The sequence below is a fragment of the Propithecus coquereli genome, unplaced genomic scaffold (genome assembly GCF_000956105.1).
Source record: "Propithecus coquereli isolate 6110/MARCELLA unplaced genomic scaffold, Pcoq_1.0 Scaffold56, whole genome shotgun sequence".
Taxonomy (NCBI): Eukaryota; Metazoa; Chordata; class Mammalia; order Primates; family Indriidae; genus Propithecus; species Propithecus coquereli.
The window spans coordinates 2,485,485-2,509,481 of NW_012151507.1; the positions used below are offsets into that span (position 1 = coordinate 2,485,485).

Below are 23,997 nucleotides of genomic sequence, written 5' to 3' on the forward strand. Positions count from 1 at the left end.
TTTTTTTTTTTTTTCCTGGGGCTGGGGGCGGGGGGCTGTCATGGGGGAACTGCCCTTTAAATTTTAAGTGACACTACAGAAAACACAAAAAGGTGATGGGTTGTGTTGTGCTTCGTATTGAATGCTGTCCTGACATCTCTTCCCTTGTCCTCCAGTATGTTCTAAAGCTGTGTCTGAGATCTGGATCTGCCCATCACTTTAGCTAGTGACGGGACTAATTAATTTGCTTTGTACATTTTCTTTTACTTTGCTTTTTTTCCTTTCTCTGGAGGCATCACATGCTGGTGCTGTGTCTTTATGAATGTTTTAACCATTTTCATGGTGGAAGAATTTTATATTTATGCAGTTGTACAATTTTATTTTTTCTGCAAGAAAAGTGTAATGTATGAAATAAACCAAAGTCACTTGTTTGAAAATAAATCTTTATTTTGAACTTTATAAGAAGCAATGCAGTACCCCATAGACTGGTGTTAAATGTTGTCTACAGTGCAAAATCCATGTTCTAACATATGTAATAATTGCCAGGAGTACAGTGCTCTTGTTGATCTTGTATTCAGTCAGGTTAAAACAATGGACAATAAAAGAATGAACACATTCCTCATGTGCGTGATTCACTCTCGTCTTGCCCCAACCTGTGACTTCTTTGCTTCTATACTGCTAATTATCCAAGATCTTGAAGAAATACTGAACCTGAAAGACACACACATGATTTTATTAGTCCATATGGGAGTTTGGCCTTTTCCACCTAACAGCGTCCAAGAGATGACCGAGTTAATCAGGCAGAGAATCAAAGAAGCTTTAATTTAAAGTTCGATTTTAGAAATATTTTGCAGTGCTACTTCACCCAATTTAGAACACATAAAATTTTGGTTCCTAGTAGTTCTGCACTAGGTATGTCTGTTTTAAAAAAATAAAGTTGGACTTATTAGCAGTTCGGTTAAAAAAATTGGCCTCATGTATGAAAGACGACAAAAATCAGGTTTCTGAAAAACATTTTCCCGGTTTCATTGAGCTGCAGATTTGGTATTGCTTAACCAGTGTGGGAAACACCCAGACTACAGTCACGGCATCGTATTTCTGAATCGGAAACCCTCCACACAGCCCGTGCGGCCGCAGCGCGAGCCAATCCCTGCAGCTCCGCCGTGTGTCCAGGCCTGCTCCCCTCCTTGGGGCAGACCCAGGGCCGTCCCGCGAGAGCACAGCTGACTCAAATACCGTAACAGCTTCCATTCTCACCTGCTGCTCCACATCCATAATCCTGCCGATTTGTTTCTGTTTCTTCTTTAAAAATAGTACCCGAGACTCTGCCATCTCTAGAGCAACAAACTGTGTCATGACCAATGAATACCAGAGGAACAATGATTCCATTTAACAAAAAATAGCAAAGGGAACTGCAGAAAATGGCACAACTGCTTAACTTTAAAGTTTTCAGGAGCCCTTGTCAACTGTTGAAGAAAAAGAGCAAAATCCTTAAACTAACAACATACCTACGTGAAACTGTTTCTCAAAAAGTGACGCACATTTATGGAAACAGAAGTTATATGATAGAACATGGTTTGTCTTGCTGAAACGCAGGTTGGTTTTGTAGTATGTATATGAGTCTTCAATCTGTGATGTTTGTGAGCAAGAAGGGGAATGGGGTTAGGTCTGAGGAAAGCGGAGCATTTATTCAAATTGGAGGGTGGTTTGCATTTTTGAGGCTGTTCTAAGATCCTGACCTTGGTGAGACAAACCTAACCTACCGTTCCGAGCCATTGTGTGTGTCTGCCTATCACTTTCGCCAAGATTCTCTTCAAATCTTGCTGCTTTTAACCTCCAGATTGTGCCAACCTGTTTCCCGCCCACGATCCTCAGGGGTATGTCACCACTAGGAGACTGGAGAATGTGGTTTGTATTCTTCGACTCACTCGATACTATGGGCCAAGCACTCTTCTAAGAGCTAGGGACAGACAGACGAGCCAGTTGACAAAACAGACAAAACTCCATCTTCTTTCCTCTGCAGCTCACGTTCTAGTGTTAAGTACTTGCATGTTTCTGACATTTTTGCTTCTATACATTCATCATGTCTTTCTTTGTATTATCAGCTTATTCTGACCCTTCGTAGATGACACATTTCTTGGGCGTAGGGACAGTGCTGTTTACCCTCCTTGGGGTGTTCTTACTTCTAAGAAAGGGGTTTTCACACAGGTCCAGTCAATCAAATACTCATTGCTCACACAGAATCGAAAGGGATTTTTTCAAAGGCAGTGTTTCTCAAAGGTGGGCTGAGTACTGCTTGGAATCAAAAGCATTGAAATAGTTACTGAAGAGAGAAAAGGATTCTCTTTTCAATCCATCATATTCCCTGAGGGGAGTTGCAATGTGTTAGTATGTCTTCAACTCAGGTTAATCTCTCTTTCCAATAAAGGGAGACAGGCCTTGGGCTCAGAACCTGTGGCAAACAATATTATCTAGTTAGAATTTAATAAATTTTATTTTCATTGTATTTATTTCATTACCTTTGATTAAGGACAAGTAATTGAAATAGTTTAAAACAAGTTGTTTTCCATTTACAGCGGTCAAACATTCAAGTATAGCAGTGAATGGATTTAAAGAAAAATAATAAATAAAATTTCAGGTTGTACTTAAAAACGATAATCATGAAAGGGATAAATGGCCGACTAAAATTTAGGGCTCTTTGTTTGAAAGAACGGCATTAACAGAAGCCAAGGTTTTCGGTTTTATACCTGTCTGGGCAAAATCTAATTTGAACCCAATCTATGTTAGAACAATAGTATGCCCTGTCTGCTCAAGCTGCACCTATTACCAGAGGGAACACCTCCAACTCCAAATTAAAAACATTTTCAGTGATCAGAGACGAAAGTCAGTTATCAAAATCTTTCAAAGCTCAATTATAGCTCAAATTCCTGGCTTCTTAAAGGATTAGTAACACTCTGATATCTGTGCATATTTGGCACACAGAGGACAGGTTACAAATGAGGTTACCTTGCAAATCTAGGACTGAGGACATTATGAACAGAGAGGGAAACCATCCAAAAACATTCAAAGAACAGTTTTAATTGAGTAACATGATCTTGGTTTCAAATTCAATAGAGAAAATGTGACTCTCTCCTTTCTTCTTTAAGAGGGAGCTAGCATTAACCAGATGTGTTATCTGTAGCCCTCTGGGCTCTACACTGGGATAGATGACCAGGAAACAGAGAGATAAGCCTGTTATTCTCCCAACCAGTGGTTCCGATTAGCACACATATCCTACCCATGTGAAACAAAGAGGATTGGATCAAGGCAAGTATCTCGGTTCATGCTTTAACTACGAGGGACTTTAGCATTAGTCTGTTCTGAGAGATTAAGAATCTTACTAAGGTATTGACTCTTACTGACTACAGAATCCAGCTATTTAGCCACAAATGAACCCCATGCCCTAAGAAAATGCCCATATTATAATAAAACTGTAACATGCTATCTCTAGCTACGTTTACCACAAAGCCTTTAAAAAACTTGGATTTCATAAAATCAGAAATCTTAAAAGTAGCTTATAAGGGGTTATCTTTTCCAAGGAAACACATATACACACACCTTCCCCTCCAGTATTGGCCCTATACTGACCAGGTAGGAGGTGGCAAAGGGTGATTTGAAACCCACCTATTCAGCCAGCCACAGTGCCTGATGTGGTCATTATGGGGTCTGTCTTTTGGTTTAAGTGCTGCAGGAATCAAATATTCCATTCCTGTGAATGAAACATCTCATTACCTGTAAGAGGTGGCCCTTTAATGCCTATAACTTATTATAGAAATTCGCGGTTATTAAATTAGCAAGTAATGGAGGAGCACAGAATGGTCCTGCAGGAATGGGATATAGGACCCATCCCTTTTGATAAGGGGCAGGCATTCTAAAATGACCAGTGGGGGAGGATCAGGCCCTGGGGAGGTTCTAATGATTCCGCATTGGCGTGTCTGGGCATCAAGGGAATAGTACTTAAGGCTAACAGGCATTCTGGGGTTGTACTTCAGAAAATGAAACATGGCAGAAGTCCATGCCTAACAAAACCTTTGCCTAGAGCTGGCATTTCTTCTTTTCTTTAATTTGCAAATTTCTTCTGAGCCTCCTACTGTGTACCCAGCACTGGTAAGAATTGAGGAGGGAGTGTCCAGACGCACAAGGGCCTCATGAAATTTTTGCTTTTGCTAAATGTCTTAAATGGTCTAAACTGCTCTCATCTATACCAATTCCTTTCTCCTATTTCTTCTGCCAATCATTCATTTAACTAACATCTTGAACACATCCCATCCATGATCATTTAAAGATGGGAGAGACTTGGTTCTTAAAGCTCATAGCCTGGAAAGAAGAAAACCCATGTAATCAAATAAAATCACTATAGTGTGCTAAAATCGAAGTGGAAATAATTAACTACTAGTGGGGACACAAAATATTTCATAAGGGGGTTAACATTTAACTTGAGGTCTGAGGATGAGCGAGATTTGACATAGATGAAAGAACAGCAAATTTTAGCTTAATGTACAATTGATAGGCCAATGGGCAATTATAAGATTAACTGGAAGGCTTGTTCTTTCGCTATCACTATTAGATTTAAATAAGAAGAATGACTTACATTTATTTACTACTTTATAGTATACCGTCTAATTTCATACATCAGTCTCATCTTCTCAACAGCTCTGTGAAGCTGGTCGCCTCATCTCTGGGTACAGATGAGATCCTGGGACTCAGAGGTCCCATGACTTCCCCTATAATGAGATGGGGACCTTGCTAAGTTGGTAGGGCTGGGAACTGAACCTGTATCTTCCCACTCAAAGCCACACTGGCTCTGTAATCTCCCAAGGAGTAGTCTCTACATTTGCTGATGACTATCCAAATCATCACGAATTCTAGAACAGTGAAATGTTTAAAGTCTAAATTTCTGTAATAGCTTCAAGTATAGACTCAAAAGATTCCAGAGAATCTCTCATCCTTGCCCTGAGTAGCAAATATAGGCCTGGAGGTTCTACCAGTGATTCTGCTCCTGCCACCGCTCTCGCAAAGGCAGTTCTGGTATATGGAGCTGGCAGGAAATTTCTTTGCACACTTTACTAACTATGGTTTCAGAGTCTGCAGTGGAACTTCACTCTCCTGATACTCGGGCTCCACCACAAACGACAGCATTAGACACTTTACAGATGGAGTGTAGGCATCTATTTTCCAATGGTTCTTAATGTTGGTTGAGTATCAGAAATACCTGTGGAGTTATATTTTGTTTTTAAATAAAAATACAGATGTGCCTGAACACTTAAAGAATCTCTCTCTCCCACTGTTGTGGAGTTCCAGCACCAAATTACAGTATGTGCTAATAATAGCCTGTGCTGTTATGCTGGATAGATTTTCAGATAAAAGCTAGTCAATCTGAATTTGACTGAAGTACAGTTTTGTTAGAGTTCCAATAATATGACACTGAGTTTTAAAAATATCAGTGTATTCAGTACAGAATAAACTTTCAACTCACTTGGGCTCTTAGAGTCAGGGCTGACTTCATGAGCCTGCAGCCTGTGCACAGGGCCACACTCTTAGAAAAGCCCTTGCTTGGTTTAATGCTCTGCTGTCGCTGTCTTGAAATTCTTAATTTTGAACGAAGGCCCTGACATTTTCATTCTGTACCAGCTGTGCTTATAGCCAAGGCCTCTATGCTAGAGCTACTTCAGCATGGTTGTCCTGTTAGCTGAATGGAAAATGGGGTTGAAAGGAATGCTATCAAAAGAAGCAGTGAACAGATCTATGGTGAGAGTTGGGCAGCTCAGAGAAGGTGCAGGGTGAGGACGGTGGAAGATGTGAGCAGGCCCATTTGCCCGGGGAGGGCGCCTACAGGCTTGTGCTGGGAGAATGGTTGGAGGCAGCTACCAGCAGGCCATGCACGTGTGAGCCTTGAATTCTTCTTGAACCTTTGCTGGGCTCCCTTTCCTTCTGTGTCTTCCCTCTCCAAGTCAACGCATACTTTCAGCTCCCAAAATATGGAGCACAGAAGTGGACAGTCATGAGAAAAGACGCGGTAGCTGAAGAAGTCTAAGGTTCTCCAGATGGAAGGACTCAGAGGAAACATTTAAGCCTCGATATAAAGAAGATGAAAAATCCATCCTTGCCTACTACTGTAACTATAGAGTCCCCAGAGCCCTTGGGCTGCAGGTCTATACTCCACAAATCTATTTACAGACTATAAAAAAAGGCAATTGAACTTAGTAATAAGAGTATCTCCTTCACATATGCTTACCTTCTCCATAGGTCCAGAGGCCATATTTGAGTTTCACACTAAAGTTACTATACATTTCAGTAATTCTAAAAGCCCAGTGTCCTCACAGTTCTCTTTTAAAGAACTATTGATTCATCTGACTACCATCCACTAATGAAAACAAATCCCTTTTTAACACTATAATAGAAGATAACTATTCCTCAACCTAGAGTAGAATGCTACTGATCTTTCTCTTTACGGAAAATCTATACCTTTCTAATATAACTAAAGATGCAGGAGTTCTTTCTATACAGTCATTCTAAAATTGTGTTTTTAATGACTCATAATTATCTGGCCTCTTTTGCCTTGAAGATGGTTTTGGATGTAACTGGTCCTTCCTCAGTCCCTTAAAATATGAACAGATGTTTGTCGCTTCTGTTCCCTTCTCCTCCCCACCTGCAATGATTAAAAAGTATTCTCTGTGAGTTACCACATCTCAGTGTGAGTCATGAATTGAAAATATTTACATTTAAAATTTTACTCTTAAAGATAGAGTTCTTGTTAAATACTAAGTGCTTTAACAGATTATTTTGTACAATCCTTACAACTATCTTTGGAAGCAGGTATTATTAGTCCCATTTTTCAGTTGATTAGATGGTTTTTTGAGCTATTAATTAATATTAATAACTTGTCCAAGGACATATTACTCTATTTAAAGTCTCTGGTTCAACCTGCGATGGCTAAGAGCTAACACTAGGGGTGGGCCCGGCTGCTGGAGTTTACTGGCCTTGACATTTCCTGGCTAGATGACCTTGAACAAGTTACTTCTCTGTTGCTCAGAGTCTGCATCTATAATACCTACTACGTAGGGTTGTTGTGAAGATTAAATGAATTATATGGAAGGCATTTAAAATAGTGCCCAGCATATAGTAACTACTGCATAAGAAATACCATTATTATTGGTTCTCAGATATTCTCACAATGTTATACCCGATCCTGCTGTATCTCAGTGAGGCCATGTGTTTGTAAGTAACTCCATCATGCTCTGAGAGCCAAAGCTACTGGGGAAATTCTTGCTCATCAGAGGATAGCATGCTTAATTAATCAGGTAATGAATGGCAAAAGCAGTGTCAAGAAACTTTGAAGACTCAGATAATATGGAGATGTGAGGACCAAATGCAACATATGATCCTTGATTGGATCCTGGACCAGAAACAATTTTTTTTTTCTTTTGCTACAAAAGACATTTGTGGGTAAAATCTGAATATCGGTACATAGATAATAGTACTGTATTAATGTCAATTTCCTGATTTCTAATCATTGTTCTGCAGTGATGGAAGAGAATATGTTTTTAGGAAATATCCACTGAAGTACTGAGAGATAAAGGGGAATCATATTTATAATATATTGTGAAATACAAATAAATACTTAAATACACACACATGAGCAAGAAGAGAGAGATGAAAGGATGTTTAATATGGTAAAATGTTAACATTTGGGGAATATGGGAAAAGGGTTTATGGAAAGTCTTTGTATTATCTTTTTAAACTTTTCTATAAGTCTGAAATTATTTCAAAATAAAATGATAAATATATTAATCAGTAGGAAGAGTAGAAAGAGTACTGGATTTGGACTTGGAAGAACCCAGTTTGACACTAGCCGCTATTCCTAGTGCTTCAGGCAAGTCATTTAAACTCTCTGAGTGTGTTTCCTAATCTAAAAATAGAAGATAATAAGACCTACCACGTTGGGCTGAGTGTGTACGTAAGCTTATGGGTGGATTTATAAAGTTGAAGCACATTATACAAATAATAAATTTTCAAAAAGTATGCATGACCCAATGTTCCCATTCTGAAACTAGCAGCTCAGGATGGGCTCTGCTACAGGCCAGCTACAGTGAGGCTTAAGGGATGGGTTTTCTCAGCTGGGAATGTCAGGCAAGCAGGGGAGAAAACTCAGGCGAACTCAACACTACTTACTACTAGAAATTCATTTTTGAGGACTCCCCATGGAAAAAAGGTTTTTGACACGGAACATATTCTGTCCTAAAAAAATAACCAGTAAAACAAAACATAGATATAATGACTAATTCTTGAGATTAGTGATTTTCAACCTGGCTATACATCAGAATCACCCCATAAAGCTTTAAAAAAACTAAACACAGAAGCTTGGACTCCAACCCTGAAGAGTCTGATGCATTAGGTATGGGGTGTGTCCTGGACATCCACAATTTCACACAGGTCCGTGGAACTTCTGATGTCCACTGGGGTTGCGAATCATGCCCTAGATAGTTGGTCAAAGTAGGTGCCCCAGAAATCAGGGCAGGAACCAAGCCCATCTGATATCATCATAAGTGATTTGAAGGAAAGAATGAAATCCTCCATTTAATTTGGCTTTTACCAGTATCCACAGTACTCTGGAGGCTCTTATGCCAAGGAGATGGAGAAGGCCTCACGAGACGAAATGGAGAATGTGGGCAAAAAAGTAGACAGTAAACTTCAAAAGGGTCTTCTGGGGTATTTACAAGGAAAGAAATTAAAACAGGCTTACGGGACGAATTCTATAGACAGTGACTCAGAGGAAAGGCATCTTGGAGAGCATCCTGGCAGTTCCCTAAATACTGGCCCCAAGGGGCAACTGCTGTCTGGGAGGCCATCACTGCCGAGCCTCCTCATAAAAAATACTGGAAATGAAACCCAGGGAATTATAGCACTCTTTAAAAAAAACCCACATAACATTTTATTTTTTTTTATTTATAGCTCTTGCTGCTATACTTCAGACACATTTCAGTTAGAAAAGCTCCAAAATGAAAATAATAGAATTAGAAAATAGCAACTACAATTATTCAGAAGACGGAATGCCTTTTTTATAAGAACAGATGAGAAAATAAACAAGCCCTTAAATCAGATCAGATAAAATCTGAGAAAATATATAATCGGAGTTCATTAGATAATGAGGGGAAAGGCTGAGATGGACTTTTTCACTTAAAACCAGAAAGAAATTTCAAGAGCAAATGCTGAGGTAATTTAAGACGTAAGAGAAAATTACTTTATATACTGCCTCATTTATCCTCACTGTGAAATATCATTTCTATTATGCAAGTAGGTAAAATGAGTCTGAGAAAGGTAATTTTTCTAAGTCACAAAGTTGGTAGGTGGAGACGCTGGGGATTCGAACTCAGGTCAACCTGACTCCAGAGCCTGTGCCCAGAGTCGCTACACTCCTGCACCTCCCTCAGACTTCAGATTTTTAGGGAAGGCGAAGGGAAGCCCATGTGATACAGTAAGATTCAAGTTTAACTTTCAACTTTTGATTTACCTTTGAACTCAAGTCCAAATCAAGTGAAGATTATTAAGAGCTCAGCTAACCTCTCCTCCTACTCACCACTTCCGTATGCTCACAGACTTTGGACTGCCTCAGAAACAGAAAGGCTAGTCTCGCAATATTTTCAGCTTAGCCAGAATAAGATAAGAAGTCTTGTTCTACTGGGAATTCATTTCTCAGTTTTTAATCTTCAAGTGTTAGTAAAAAGATGCTTCATAACTTAGAGTAATAAATTTTTATCAGTCATCAAAAAAGAATAAAATGTATTTCTATTCATAAATTAAAATAAAAAACAGAAAACAGAAGCACCTGTTTCCTGACAATTATAATAGTAACCAACTATACTCATCACAAAGGACATAGAGACAGTATGGCGTACTAGAAAAACCCAAGCTTGCTGGCTAGGAAACTAACATTCTGTACACTGGGCCATGTGATCTCAGGTGAGCTGCTTTCCTTCTTTGGGCCACACTACCCTCATTGGTAAAAACAAGGGCATTGGATTAGAATTTGATTTGCTCAAAACCTAGAATCATGAAATGTTAGTGCAGAAGAGGAGTTTAGAGGAGGGCTTCTCAACCTTTGTCGCCTCATGGCACCTAGAAAATGTTGATTCCTGTATGACACACAGGAGCCAACAAAGGAAGCAGTTCCGGATTGCAGCTGCTGCCTCTAGGTATTGGAGGGTCAATTTCTCGGCTCATTTGTGGGGAACTCTGAGCTTAAAGAATCCCAAATTCAGCCTCGTCATTTTCTGTATGGAAAAACTAATTCACAGACACATTTTATGAATTGAAAACAACCCATAAAGTACATGCTATCAATGTACTTTCAGTTGTTACACTAGTATATCAATTATTTCACAAATCTTTCCCAACTTGTCCCCCTTCAGTCCATTTTCCACATGTTAACCGGAAAGATCTCTTACGAAATAAATATAAATCGGATCATGTCAGAACCCATTTCTCCTAAGGATTATCTCCTGCTGCTTTTAGGGTAAAGACCCACAGTCTTAACACGGCCCACAAAGTGCCGCGCGGCCCGGTCTCCATTTCTCCAGGGCCATCCCCTGCTGTTCTCCCTTTGCACTTTATGTTCCTTCTTTCCCTTCCTAAAACACACCAAGCACTTCCTGCATCAGGGCTGTGCCATGTGCTATTCTCTCTGCCTGGGGTCTGTGACCTTCTTCCCCAGCTGACAATCATTCCTTCAGGTCTCAGCTCGAATGTCATTTGTTCCAGAAACCCTTCCCTAATCCCCCATCCACACCAGGTTCCCCTGTTACATCTCACCCTGTCTTTTACTACATAGCACTAATCAGAATTTGTACTTGTCCATTCCTTTTTCTGATGACCTGATTAGTGTCTGCCTCCCTCGTTAGACTACGAGCGCCGCACAGGGATGTGTCTCTCGTTCCCTGCTGTCTCCCCAGGGTCTCACAGTGTCTGGTATATAGTTCAGTGAATTTATGGTTTTGCTTTGGTTACAGAAGTCTTCCTGGCCACTTCAATTCACTGAAACGCTGTTGTTCTATATACTAAATTTCTTGGGATGTGAAATATGGATATGGTAATGCTTTTTACTTCATTCTAATTAGTGAATAGTATGGCCATTCATTTACAAGTTTTCACTGCAAATATTCTTTAACAATTTTTTAATTGTGGGCTACTTTGAGATCTAATAAAAACTATGGACCATTTCGCCCCCAAAATGAATATATTCATATTTTGCAAGCAATTTTACGGAGACAGTCCATGAACTAACCCTATGAATAAATTTAAAATTCCTAAACAGGGCATAAAACAATCACATGACTTGAGCCTTAGCTACCTTTCCATGTTCACCTGTCGTTCTCTAATGTTACTTTAAACTCTAATATACCAAATTCCATGTAGTTTCCCAGCATGCACACTGTTTCCTCTGCCCTAATGCCATTCTTTCTATTTTTAACGTATCCTCCAATACTCGGAGCAGATCTCATATCTTTCAAGAGGCTCACCTGACTCCTGTACTGCAAACTGGGTACCTCGCAGGGGCTTCCATGAAACCCAGTGAAGATCAATCTCCTAGTATTGTCAAAATGACCTATTTTAATGGCAATCTCTCCTAGAGAACATTAAATTCTTTGAGTAGGGAATGTATTTTATTCACCCCCAGTGCCTGGAACAGTGAATGGCACAAACGGGCCTTCAATAAATGAATGTTAACCTGAAAGGACCAAAATTAACAATTGTAGAAGTTGGGCATGGTGGGGCGCACCTGCAGTCCCAGCTACTCAGGAGGCCGAGGCAGGAGGATTGCTTGGGGCCAGCAGCTCAAGGCTACGGTGTACCATGATCATACCTGTGAATAGCCTGGGAAATACAGTGAGATCCTCTCTCATAAAAACAAACAAATGAAAAAAACAAAAAAACAATGGTAGAAGAGCTGAGCTAAGGGAGTGCACAGATAATATCCCTCAAAGAGAAGAGAAACTGGAATAACAGTAAATAAAATTGAATACTTGCAATGTGAATTACCTACAAAGGCTGTTAAAAGAGCAGAACATGCAACAAAGTTACTTTTTCACCTCTAGTAAAATGTCTAAAAAATACCGTAGCTTAAGATATCAATATGGGTTTTTAATACAGAATATCATCATGTAACCAACAGAACAATGGATTCTTTATTAAAATAATGTGAAGGCAATACTCAGAAAATGTACCATTAGGATGACCTTATGGAGAGGTTCAAAGCTGTGCTGTGTGCTGCTGCCGTAAATGTCTACAATTCTCTTTGCCCTGTGAATAGTAAGCAGCAGATCTTAGCTCTCAGATAGTGGTTGAAGAGTAACTAGAAAGTTAATATGTAATAAGCAAAGGGGAGAACTTTGCTCGGAAAGTTATGTACACTGATATTCCAAGCAAAGAAATTATTTTTGCTGTTTTAAACCTGTAGTTGTTATTCATTTACCCAGCAGATTAAGTTGTATGTAATTCTAAGGCTGATGCCAAAAAGGATCAGTATTTTCATTATAGGAATTACCATGCGTTACGAAACACACCGTAAGCATAATGGACTTCTACAGTGTGACCGGGTAGAATCCAATGAGATGGCCAATGCACACGTTTTTGTTTCACTTACTCTGATGCTCTTCTCTCTCATGCCAGATTCATTTGTTGTCATAAGGTCAGTTAATAGCAGCACAGTGGGAAGTGGGGTGGAGGCGGGGGCAGAAACATTATCAGAAGCTTCCATGGAAGGACAATTTTTTAAACTGCTTGCAGAGAACCCATGCACAGCCTCACTCCAGCCCCCACCCCACTGAGACCACAGTGGGAATGAGAGACATCGCTGATGGAGTGGACGGTGTTCTCTGTGTAAAATGGCAGAGACAGTAAAATTAACAAACAAGAGTATGCTTAAGAAATATCATCTTAAAATATATTTCAGAAGTCTCAAAGATGGAATTTGCCATATATGTTGGCCTGAATTTAAAAACAAAAAATAGAATTATGTAGGAAAATGGAAATTTTAAAACCCCTGGAAACAAAAATGGTGTCCAGCACAATTGCGGTACACAGTGCACAAAGTCAAAGATGAGAACTACACGTGGTGAATGAAATATGAGAGTATGGGAGCCCTGGGGGAAAGGGGAATAGGAGGTGGAGAGACACAGCATTTAATATTATTGGAGGGGGAAGAACTTTGTATTGCACATTCATCTCACATAACAAATGAATTTGTGATTTTTCAAAGAATCAACCCTAATTTCCAAAGCAGATTTCCTAGTCTGTATTTACACTGTAAGATGGAAATTTGGATGCTTCAGTGATCTGGCACTCCCAACATAGGCATTTGGTATAAATTAAGCAAAAATAAATGTGCTTATCGATAATTACAGATAAACTCACCAAGAGTATAGCTAAAGCCCTTTGGAGTATGACATAATTATGCAATAAAACCAGGTAGTGTACCTAGGCAACAGACTATTAAAATCATGCACACACTGTTTTGATTCCCAGTGGCTTTTTCCTAGGGGATAAATCATAGGAGCAGTAACAAATCCACAGAATATCATCTTAAAATATATTTCAAAAGTCTCAAATGATTAAACAAAATGACTTCTTACCAAATGTAAAATAGATACACAGGGATATAAACTTTATGTCTGACTGCCTCACTCTTTTCCTTCCTTCCAAAACTATTTGTCAATAATCAGTTTATTGATAACCAGACGCTAGGTTCTTGGGATACAAGGGTAAGACATGGCGTCTGCCCTCAAGGAGCTCACACTAAAAGGAGAATAACATAGAAACAAATAATTATTTCACAATACGACAAATACTTTAAGAGAATTATATATTAGGAACACTGGGAACAAAGAGAAGAAAGTAGTTGTGGTTTTATTAGTCACATGATGCCTTACCATTAATATGGGAAATGAGAATTATGTACTTAGTCATTTAACAAATATCGACTGTGCCCTTATTATGGGAAAGCACAGTGAAATTACAGTGAAATCAAAAGAATCCTTTGGGATTCCAGAGGCCCCTACACTTCCCTCATCCCCCGCAGGAGCTCAAGGGCCTCCTGTTGCTGACAATCCGGCAGCATTGAGAATTTTTTGAGGGATAAATAATTTTATATTTTTTGTCTAAAGCTGAGGGGGACAAGTTTATGAATAAAAATATAAGTTAACAGGGATAATGCATAAGCAAATATCCCATCGTTTTAACTATTTTTGAGGGAGGCCAAATATTCTGGCTCAATTTCTGTAATATTGTCCCCATGCGTAATTTTTCTACTCTCACTTCCCATTCTTTCACGATCTCTAGAGAAGTAACATTCATTACATTTAACATTATACAGAAAGGCAGTGCGGTTAGAGAATATAAATTCTGGGCTCAGACTGCCTGAGTTCAAGTTTGTATTCTGCTCTGTTCTAGCTGTACAGCTTTGGGAAACTCTTTGATTAACTCTCCTTGTATTTCAGTTACTCACCTATAGTTATATTATTGGGTTCTTATAAGAGTTACATAAGTTAATGCACATAAAATCCTTAGAACACTACTTAACATATGGTAAGGACTCCCTATAAGCTAGTTGATATTGCTACCATATACATAAAAATAAAAAATCAATAAGTAAATGATATGGAAGAGTTAACATAATTTCATAGCAGAGCTATCTTTTAAACTTAGCCAGAAACATGACTGTATCAAGTTTATAACTATAGCAAGTAAACATGTGTCCAAGATGAGACATACGTAGTTAAAAGTAGTAACTACAGTAGTTTGGATTTCATCTATACTTAAATGAAGAAAAGACAATGTAACTTTGCTATAGATAAGATACTTTCAAGGTGTTGTCTAGTTGCTACCTTTATGGCTAAATGAATCTTCAGGTTAAAGGACTGCAGGATATAGCAATTGTTATGATTTCTTTCACAATTATCTCACAGAAAATTGCTTACACAATATTAGCATCTACATGGCAGTGGAGGTATTTGTCATTTGGAGACTAAAGGACTAAAGTCCTTTCAAGTTTCTTTAAAAGCTTCACATAATCTGCAAAACCTTCTAGTACATTTATTCTTAAAAACATTGAGCCTAATATTTTCCTTCTGTTAGACTATTCCTCTGTTTTCTCTCGTTAAAACAGAAATGCTCATAACTGTCTAATGGACAAAGAGCAGTAGTGGGTTTAACAATTTTCCCTCTGAAACCAAAGTGGGAGTAGCAGTAATATTTTATGAATAAAAAAGAGGATGAATTGGATTCAGTTAATATTTTAGGCTCCTTTCTAAGTCCTTGCTTAAAATTTTTAATCAGTCACCTGAGAGTTACTTATTACCTCAGAAAATGTTGAGTCACTGGCTAAAAAATGAAGCAGTGTACAGACCAAAATCAAGAGTTCAAGGTCAAACTGCAGAGAGCAAAGGACAATGAGTAGATGGGTTTCGTCTTCCTCCTCAGTCTTTCAGAGCCAGGAAAATGAAGGAATCGGACAGCCGTGGCAGCTGGTAACATGAATGCAGTATCCGCATTCAAAAATCTCAGGTTAAAAGGGGCACTGTGTCACTCTTACTTGCTATCTGGACCAAAGCCATGTACCCATACATGTGCTGTGCCTGGTACCTTTTCTCAGTTGTCCTCTTTTACAGGATGCCCAGACACACAATAAATCCTATACCAATGCTATTCTGGAAATTCTCTCAACGTCAGGATTATTAGAAATAAGAGCACTAGGCAGGGCGTGTGGCTCACACCTGTAATCCTGACACTCTGGGAGGCTGAGGCAGGAGAATTGCTTGAGGTTGGGAGTTCAAGACCAACCTAAGCAAGAGCAAGACCCTGTCTCTACAAAAAATAAAAAAAATTAGCTGGGTGAGGTGGCGTGCACTGTAGTCCCACCTATTTGGGAGGCTGAGGCAGGAGGATTGTTGGAGCCTAGGAGTTAGAGGTTGCAGTGAGCTATGATTACACTACAGCACTCTCGCCGGTGTGACAGAACAAGACTCTGTCTCAAAAAAAAAAACAAAAAAAACAGAAAAGGAAAAAAAAATAAGAGCACTTGTGAGCTTACTTATTTATTATTTTTAATTACTATTTAACTCAGAGAGGTTAATATTTTATTTATACATTTCTGTCTATTGCTAGAGGATTATGCTTGGCTATACAGTAATCCCCCCTTATTCACGGGAGATACATCCAGTGGATGCCTGAAACCTCAGGTAGCTCCAAATCCTATATATACTATGTTTTTTTCTTATACATATCTATGATAAAGTTTAATTTATAAATTAGACACAGTTAAAAGACCAACAATAATAACATAGAACATTTATAACAATATACTGTAAATCTAGTCTCTCTCTCTGTCAAAATATCTTATTGTACTATATTCACCCTTCTTGTGCTTGTGGTGAAGAAGAGACAAAGCAAGAGGGCACAAAATTTCACCATGATACTCGGAATGGCGTGTAATTTAAAACTTATGAATTGTTTATTTCTGCAATTTTCCATTGCATGCTTTTTAAAATTTATTATTTTTTTCTAGAGCTACCCATCATGAACTACCATTAAATACTTTTGAGCCATGGGTGATCGCAGGTAATTAAAACCATGGAAAGCAAAACTGCAGATAAGGAGAGCCTATTGCAATATAGTCTTATCCAATTTAGATTACATAGTTCTGGTGTGAGTTAGTCTTTTATCTTCACTCTAGTTTATGATTTTGGGTACCTTCATGATGTTTAATCACCTTCATTCAATTATAAAATATTTATTTTAAAACCATAACAAATATTTTTGTGCTCTATAAGAACACAGCTAAGAAAAACAAATTTAAGAGTCTAAGAGCAAACTAGTCTATTTGGATATTTGTCAAAAAAGATGTATCTTGGAGAATAGGTTGCAATTAATGGACAAATGATTCCTGGTATCTCTCTGGATTTCAGGGGCCTTGCTAACCCCTTGTTTTCTCCATTATGGTAAAAGATCAAAAATTGACCATATGCATTTAAATTAATGTTAGCATTATTGAAGATCATCAGAGTAAAGGCCTAAAAAATAGAAACAAGCATGACTCAGTCAGGACAGATTAACATTTGATTTTATCTGTTCTTAATGAACAATAGGCAAAGTGATGTTTTGTTTGTCTAGATAAAACATGTATTCTCACTCCCTATTAGCTCAGCTAGCTTTTGCCTCTCAAACCTCAGCTAAAAAAGAGAATCACCATGAATTTCATTTTACTGCCAGGTGACAGACAATAGAGCTTATACAATGAGAAGAGAGGTTAGAAAAGAAAACAACAAGAGGAGCAAGTTTAGCTTGCTATGGCTCTGAGGCTGGCACCTGGGTGCGGACCTTTGGATTTCTTACAAGTGAATATAATTTGCTCTTCAATCATAAAAGGCTACACTAAAAGAATAAAAGACTCTTTTATTCATTTTGAAACACATACTATTTGAAACCAGATCTGTGTTGGCTTTATATTTTGTGAAAACAGAATTGAACAGCTTCTGATAGTGAAACTATACTTAGAGTTTTAACTTAGCTGGGATATCATTTATGAAAGAGCCTAACAGGCCTGACACAGAACAGGCACACCACGGAAGTTATAGCCTTTCCTTTGACATTACTTTATTTATTTTCCAATGGCCAAATTAAGTACATAATGGCAAAGATTACGATAATAATAATAACTACTATCTAATTGAATATTTTCTATTCTTGTTGATTTACATATATCGACTAATTTAGTTCTTGCCACTACCCTCTGGGATAAGTACTGTTATTATCTCCATCTTAAAATGAGGGAATTGAGACACAAGAATTTAACCAACTTGCTTAAACAGCTAGTAAGCGGCAGAGTTAGCATTCAAACCCAGGAGATCTAGTTACAGATGCATTTGCTATACATTGCGTGTATAGCAAATGTGTGTAACCCAGCGCCTGGCACTAAGTGAGAGCTTATTATTATTAATTGAGCAATGAACTAAAAATACAAAGTCACTGTCTCATACAGCGTAGAAGTTAATGGAAGAGATGGATATTACACAAAGAATTGTACCTCTGTAGTAGAAATGGATTACTTGATGTACAAGAATATTTATAACTTGTCTCATTTTAGACTTCAAGGTCCTTAAGATTTCTTACTAGATGATTAGAGCATACACTTCCATTACTTCTATTATCTATTCACCTAAATTCTGCTGCTTGGTTAAAGTTTTGGAAACTCCACCTTATAAGGTCATTGCCCTGTTCAAAAACCTCTGATGGCTTCCAGTTTTCTAGGCCTAAGTAGCCACTGTGGATGGTACATACCAACAAATTGTCATCCCTTATTTATGGCAGACATCAGTAATCTATCATGGCAAATTTTTTTCTATTTGGTTGTGGGCTTAGAATCTTATCAATAAATCAAGAGTTGGCACTTGAAATGAAATCTTTTTGTCAGCCCTGACCCAGTTTGCTGGATAAAAACATAGGTTTTGGACTTAGACTTAGGTTTGAATTTCAGCTATGTACCACTTACTGGTGGTGAGATCCTGGCCAAGTCATTTCACCGATGGGAGCCTCATTCTCCTTATGCATAAGATGGAGACAATAGGAGATACCCAACAAGGTTTTTAGGTAATGCACATAAACTATTTAGCATAGTGCCTGGTATACATTGCTTAGTAAAATGCAGTTATTTTTATCTCCGTTATCCTAATGTTTATCATTGCTATCAAATAGAAGCCTCCATAATCTAGCTGTAATGTACATTTTCAAATTTATCTCCCATATTCCACTGAAAGAACTCCCCACTTCAGCCAGAACTAGATAACTCAGTGTCTCCTAAAACTAGCCTGCCATGTTCTCTTCCTCTCTGTGTATAAAGGTCTATCTTATTCTTAAAGGTCCTTCTCAAGTGTTGTTTCATTAGTGAAATTTCCCCTACCCCTCAGCCACGGTTGTACTGCTCTCCATTAAACTCTTAGACTTACACTTCCTCATGTACACTGTCTGGCAACATTGTCTTACACTGGTGTTTAATTTTATGTTACAACTTAACTTTACATATGTATTTATCTTGTTTTCCAATCTAAACTCTCAGTTCTTTAAAGGGTAAGACTATATAATACCTGTACCCTCAAAACAACATCTAGTGGAATGATTGCACATTCTTATCAATGAATGAAATTTAAATAATGTATGCACAGTGCTGAAGTTAACTTAAAATGTAGTCATTGATTAAGAAGATAAAAATAATTTTTAATTCTTCATATTATATTGAAGAACTCAATGTTATGAAAAAATCTTGCTTTTTACTTCGAATTTGAAAATTAGAATATTCTACCTTTGTCAATTGGTCATAGTTAAATAAAATTTTTTTAAATATTCACACCCATGATATCATATTTGAGCCTAGGTAGTATAAGTGTTAATGAAGACTCTACCTCACCAGATAATTAGAACGATTTTTGTTGTTTTTTATATGTTTTTTAAATATGTACAATTTTCTTTAGCATGGATAAAATCACCATTCTCAGGACTAAAGAAGACTGAAATATTTTACATTCCTCTTTGACCTATGAAACATGATACATGCTTTCCATGTCAGGTTTGAATAAGGATCCAAAGACCCCATAATCACATGTAACTGAGCCAATGGCTCCCGACTGCCATTCCACGGATGCTGATGGCCTAGGCTGACATTTCACCGCTTTCTGGCAAAATGGGGAAAACCAGGGCAATAAAGCAGTGGCAAACCAAGGGTTGGCAGGAGTGGTCCACCCAGGGGAGGGGCAGTATTTTCTCACTGACATTGTTCGGAACTCCCTGTATATGGTGACAATAAAAAGCAAACAAACTTTTAGTGGATTCTGTCATTATTATAAAACGATCCACAAAAATGCAACTTTGTTTGCTTGTACCGGCAGCAGACTGTTCCGACCATCGTGCCCTTGACATGGCATAGAAGTAAAGTGAGCTTCGGGTAAAGCTGAAATTATTCAATTGAAGCAACCGTCCATCATTCTATGATTAAATGCCATTGGTGATTACATGTCCTTTTAAAACAAAATGATGGGAGACAATTTTTTTCCAATGTCCTCATTTGGTAAATTTTTTAAAAAATTGATCATCACGCCTATCCCAACGTGCATTTTATTAGTATTGTTTACTGCTTAGTTTGTTTTTGGAAATGTTCCAGGTCTGTGAAATTCCAAATCTGAGAACAACTTGACTTCACAGTGTGAGTGTGCAGTGTCTTTTGGCTCAGGGCCCTGGCTTTCCAGATGTGGAACTCTGGACCAATGGCATCAACATTAATTGGGAACTTGGTAGAATGCAAATTCTCAGGCCAGCAATCCGTGTTTTTAAAAAGCCCTCCAGGGGATTCCACTGCTGCTACAGTTTGAGAACCGCTGCCTAGGGAATAGGTAGGAATAGGAATAGGGAATAGGTAGGAAAAAAGTGCTGAGCCAAAATGCCTGAAGATTTTTAAATGTCCCTTTAAGGTCACTTTTAGTCCAGTGATTCTGTATCTATTTATTTTATGTGGATTTTCCATAGTTGTTAATTAATCTTTAAAAAAAATTATCAAAATTTATTTCCTAGAGCCTTCAGTGGATGTTACAGGTGCCTATATAAAGTGGGATAAATCATATTAAATACAGTCCTTTGGCTTGTTAGTCCCTCAGGCTTCTTACTTTTGAGATTGAGAAGACAGCCCATCTAAAGAAAGCTGGAGTGAGAAACCGAAAGACCTTTGAACCTGTGACTCCCTTTGCGGAATGTGGTTTCAGTCATCATAATGACTGCTTAAGTATTATATTTAATGGTACTAATAGTATAGTAATAATATATAATATTAGGATATTATAGAAATTTCCATGAAGTAAACAGGTATTTGGGATACATTATTCCAATGTTTTATTAATAGAGGTCCACTATTGTCTTAAATAAAAAATCAAACTCCTACCTCTGCTAAATGAGGGAAATATTAGAGATACATTTATTACTGAGATACGTCTAGGGTAAAAGTAACAGACCTAATCTAGCAAGGAACACGAGCTCCACTCATGACAGGGTACAGGAGGGAACGTGAAATCGTTCCTTAGTCCAAGATTCCTTTATCTGAGAAAATAATCAATGCTGGTGAAATACTAACTGGACCACAAAAAATTACAATTTGATAGCCTAATGCCTTTTATATTTTCAGCATGTTTTTAAGGTTAATATAGAGATTTTAGAAATATCAGGCTTGAGAAGGAAGAAAAAAATCTACGCAAACCATCGGCTTTCCACATACACATATTTCAGGTTTTACTTTAACAAATAGCAATGAAAGCAGATGCTGGCAGCTGTGCACTTTTTTCATTAATGCATAATATATGTACATATTTTCAGGATACTACAGTGGACTTTTCCAGCATCTGGTAAGGGGAGGAAATGGTGAGATGTGGTACTTGTAAGTGGGGCTCACTCTCATCTGGGCACTGTGACATCTCAGCCATGTGAAGAGAGGAAACGGAGGTGCATGGTCCCTGTTCGTGATATACTCCCCCGTGCATTTACTCAACAGACACTGACTAAATGCAGTATGCTAGACAGGGGCCAGACACAAAAGTCTATGATAGGCCCAGGCCCTCAAGACACTTACACAACCAGCTTGGGAGCACACCTGTGAGCCAGCCACATGCCCAATGCTAAACGGTGAGTGCAAATTTGAAAAACCTGAGAACAATTTTCAGCTGTAAGAGTCCCAGGGCCTCTGTCCTCGTTAGCCTCGGCATCTATGCAATGTAGCACACACCACATGCCCCAGGCCTCTAGTCACTCCCTGGGAGGGCGCATGGCAGCCTCAACACTGAGACTTCCCCCAAGAGATCCGGGTAATCCACCAGGTCGTGGCTGGCTCCTTGCAGGGAAACCAAAGACTCCCCATTCAGAGACTGGAATTGTCTTGGAAGTGTAATAACACTTGGCTGCAGCTGAATCCATTTAGAGAGGCTATAGATCCCTTCAAATTTAAGAGGCTGCTGCTGTTTTCAACTCTGAGTCCTGAAAGCAAAATAATCTTTTTTTTTTTTCTCATTCACAATATCTTTAAAAAAGCACATACATTGTAAAAATGCTATTTCTAAAGAGAAATAAACAAGTTAAGAAATTTTTAAAAAATGCAAAATGAAAATAAGATGTGCAAGGTCTATGCAGTATACTGCTGGCTATGCGGATGGTGTCTTTCTATGTACCCAACATGGGGTAAGCTTATGAGATCATTAACTGAAAAATCATTCAGCACAGGCAACTTTTGCCCTCTCCAGCCTATGTCGCTAAAACCCAGAAATAGTGGTATTTCTAACTGTTATATGAGAAGCATAGTTGAACTCTTAACATCTTTTCCAAACAGAAAACTAAATTTAAAAACTTAGCACTCAAAAAAGCTCTTCTACTTACCTTTGGATAGATTTTTACCTAGTTATTATATAAGCGATATTTTCTCTTTAAGTTTCATGAACTCAAGGGTGAAATACTTAGGATTAAAAAAAAAGTATAAAATTCTCTAAAAATACAGATGTGACAAATTTTATGTAAGGCCCAAAGTAATATAAATCTATTAGCAGATATTAGTCACAAATCATTACTTTGGGCCACTGCTAAAATTTACGATGCCTCAAGAGTTTATAACATCTAACACACAGCCTTCGTCAAGTGTCATTTTTTGTTAAAATTCTAATGCATCTTACCTTCGATTTTTTTTTAATTCAACATTTATTTTAGAAATTAAATGCATTATTGCAGAGCTTTCACAAAACTGCTTGGTCAAGTACTGACAAAATATGGTTTCATGTCAGAAACCTATAGTAAGTTTTCAGAAAAATGTTTTGGTATGTTTATGGTAAGACATACAAGGAATAAAGTTTTGATACCTAAATTCCCAGAATCTCAAACTTTCACCTTTATCCCTCTTAAAATTTTTTTGTAGGATTTAGAAAACAAATAAAACATAACTCTAGCATCATGCACATTGAACACTGTGAAAGAAAATATCCTGACGAAATAGCAATACATCACCATGATAAAAACCACCCATGACTAGAAGAAGGGATAATCCAATTAACTTGGAAAAAGAGCTAATTATTGTACAATCTTCTCAGAAAAGTTTATGTTGGGATTATAGTTCTCTACTAAGCAGAGCTGTGGTCCAACAATGGATTCATATAGAAAGCTAAACTTTAACCTCAGTTAGAAACAACTATGTTTTCTGGAGCATACTTTTAAAAGTGTCTGGCAAATGAACACTCAGCCTTTGTACCTCCTGCAGGAATTAATGCAAAATAATCTCTGCTGGCTGGCACTCGTTTTCCTTAAAAGCAGAATCAAGGCCAACTTCTGAAAAGTCTGGTATGCCTCCACTCACTAAGACAGTGGTTTCTAAATGCTAGTTTGACTATTAGCTACATCAGAATCACCTGCAACATAAAAAAAAATATAGTGACTTCCCTTTATCAGTGGGGGATACATTCTAAGACCCCTATGGATGTACGAAACCATGATTAATTCTGAACCCTATATATACTATGTTTTTTTCCCAGTCATACATACTTCTGATAAAGTTTAATTTATAAAGTAGGCACAGTAAGAGATTAACAAAAATAAAATACAATTATAACAATATACTGTAATAATTCATCACACTACTTAAAACAGCACACGATTTGAAACTTATGAATAGCTTATTTCTGGAATTTTTCCTACTTTCAGACCTCAGTTGACCACAGGTAACTGAAACCATGGGAAGGGAAACCACGGATAAGAGAGGACTGCTGTACAGATTCAGGAAGCCCGTCCCAAACCTACTTAACCAGAATCTTCTATAATAGGGCTGCAGGTTTATGAGTTTTAAAAGACTTCATAGATGATTTTGATGCATGCCACTGACTGGAAAACATTGCGCCAGGACAGTAGTTCTCAAAATTTCTG

General features: G+C 38.0%; 1 protein-coding gene across 1 annotated transcript in view; it reads right to left on the bottom strand.

Annotated features, from left to right (window-relative positions):
• Nucleotides 1–405: 405 nt before the first annotated feature.
• The window catches only part of NME7 (NME/NM23 family member 7), a 164,930-nt gene continuing 141,338 nt past the window's right edge, over nucleotides 406–23,997 (bottom strand). Inside the window, exon 12 of the mRNA XM_012657709.1 lies at nucleotides 406–690. Within this exon, the coding sequence (XP_012513163.1) occupies nucleotides 658–690 (33 nt within the window). The 3' untranslated portion in view covers nucleotides 406–657. The remainder of the gene's footprint in view (nucleotides 691–23,997) is intronic.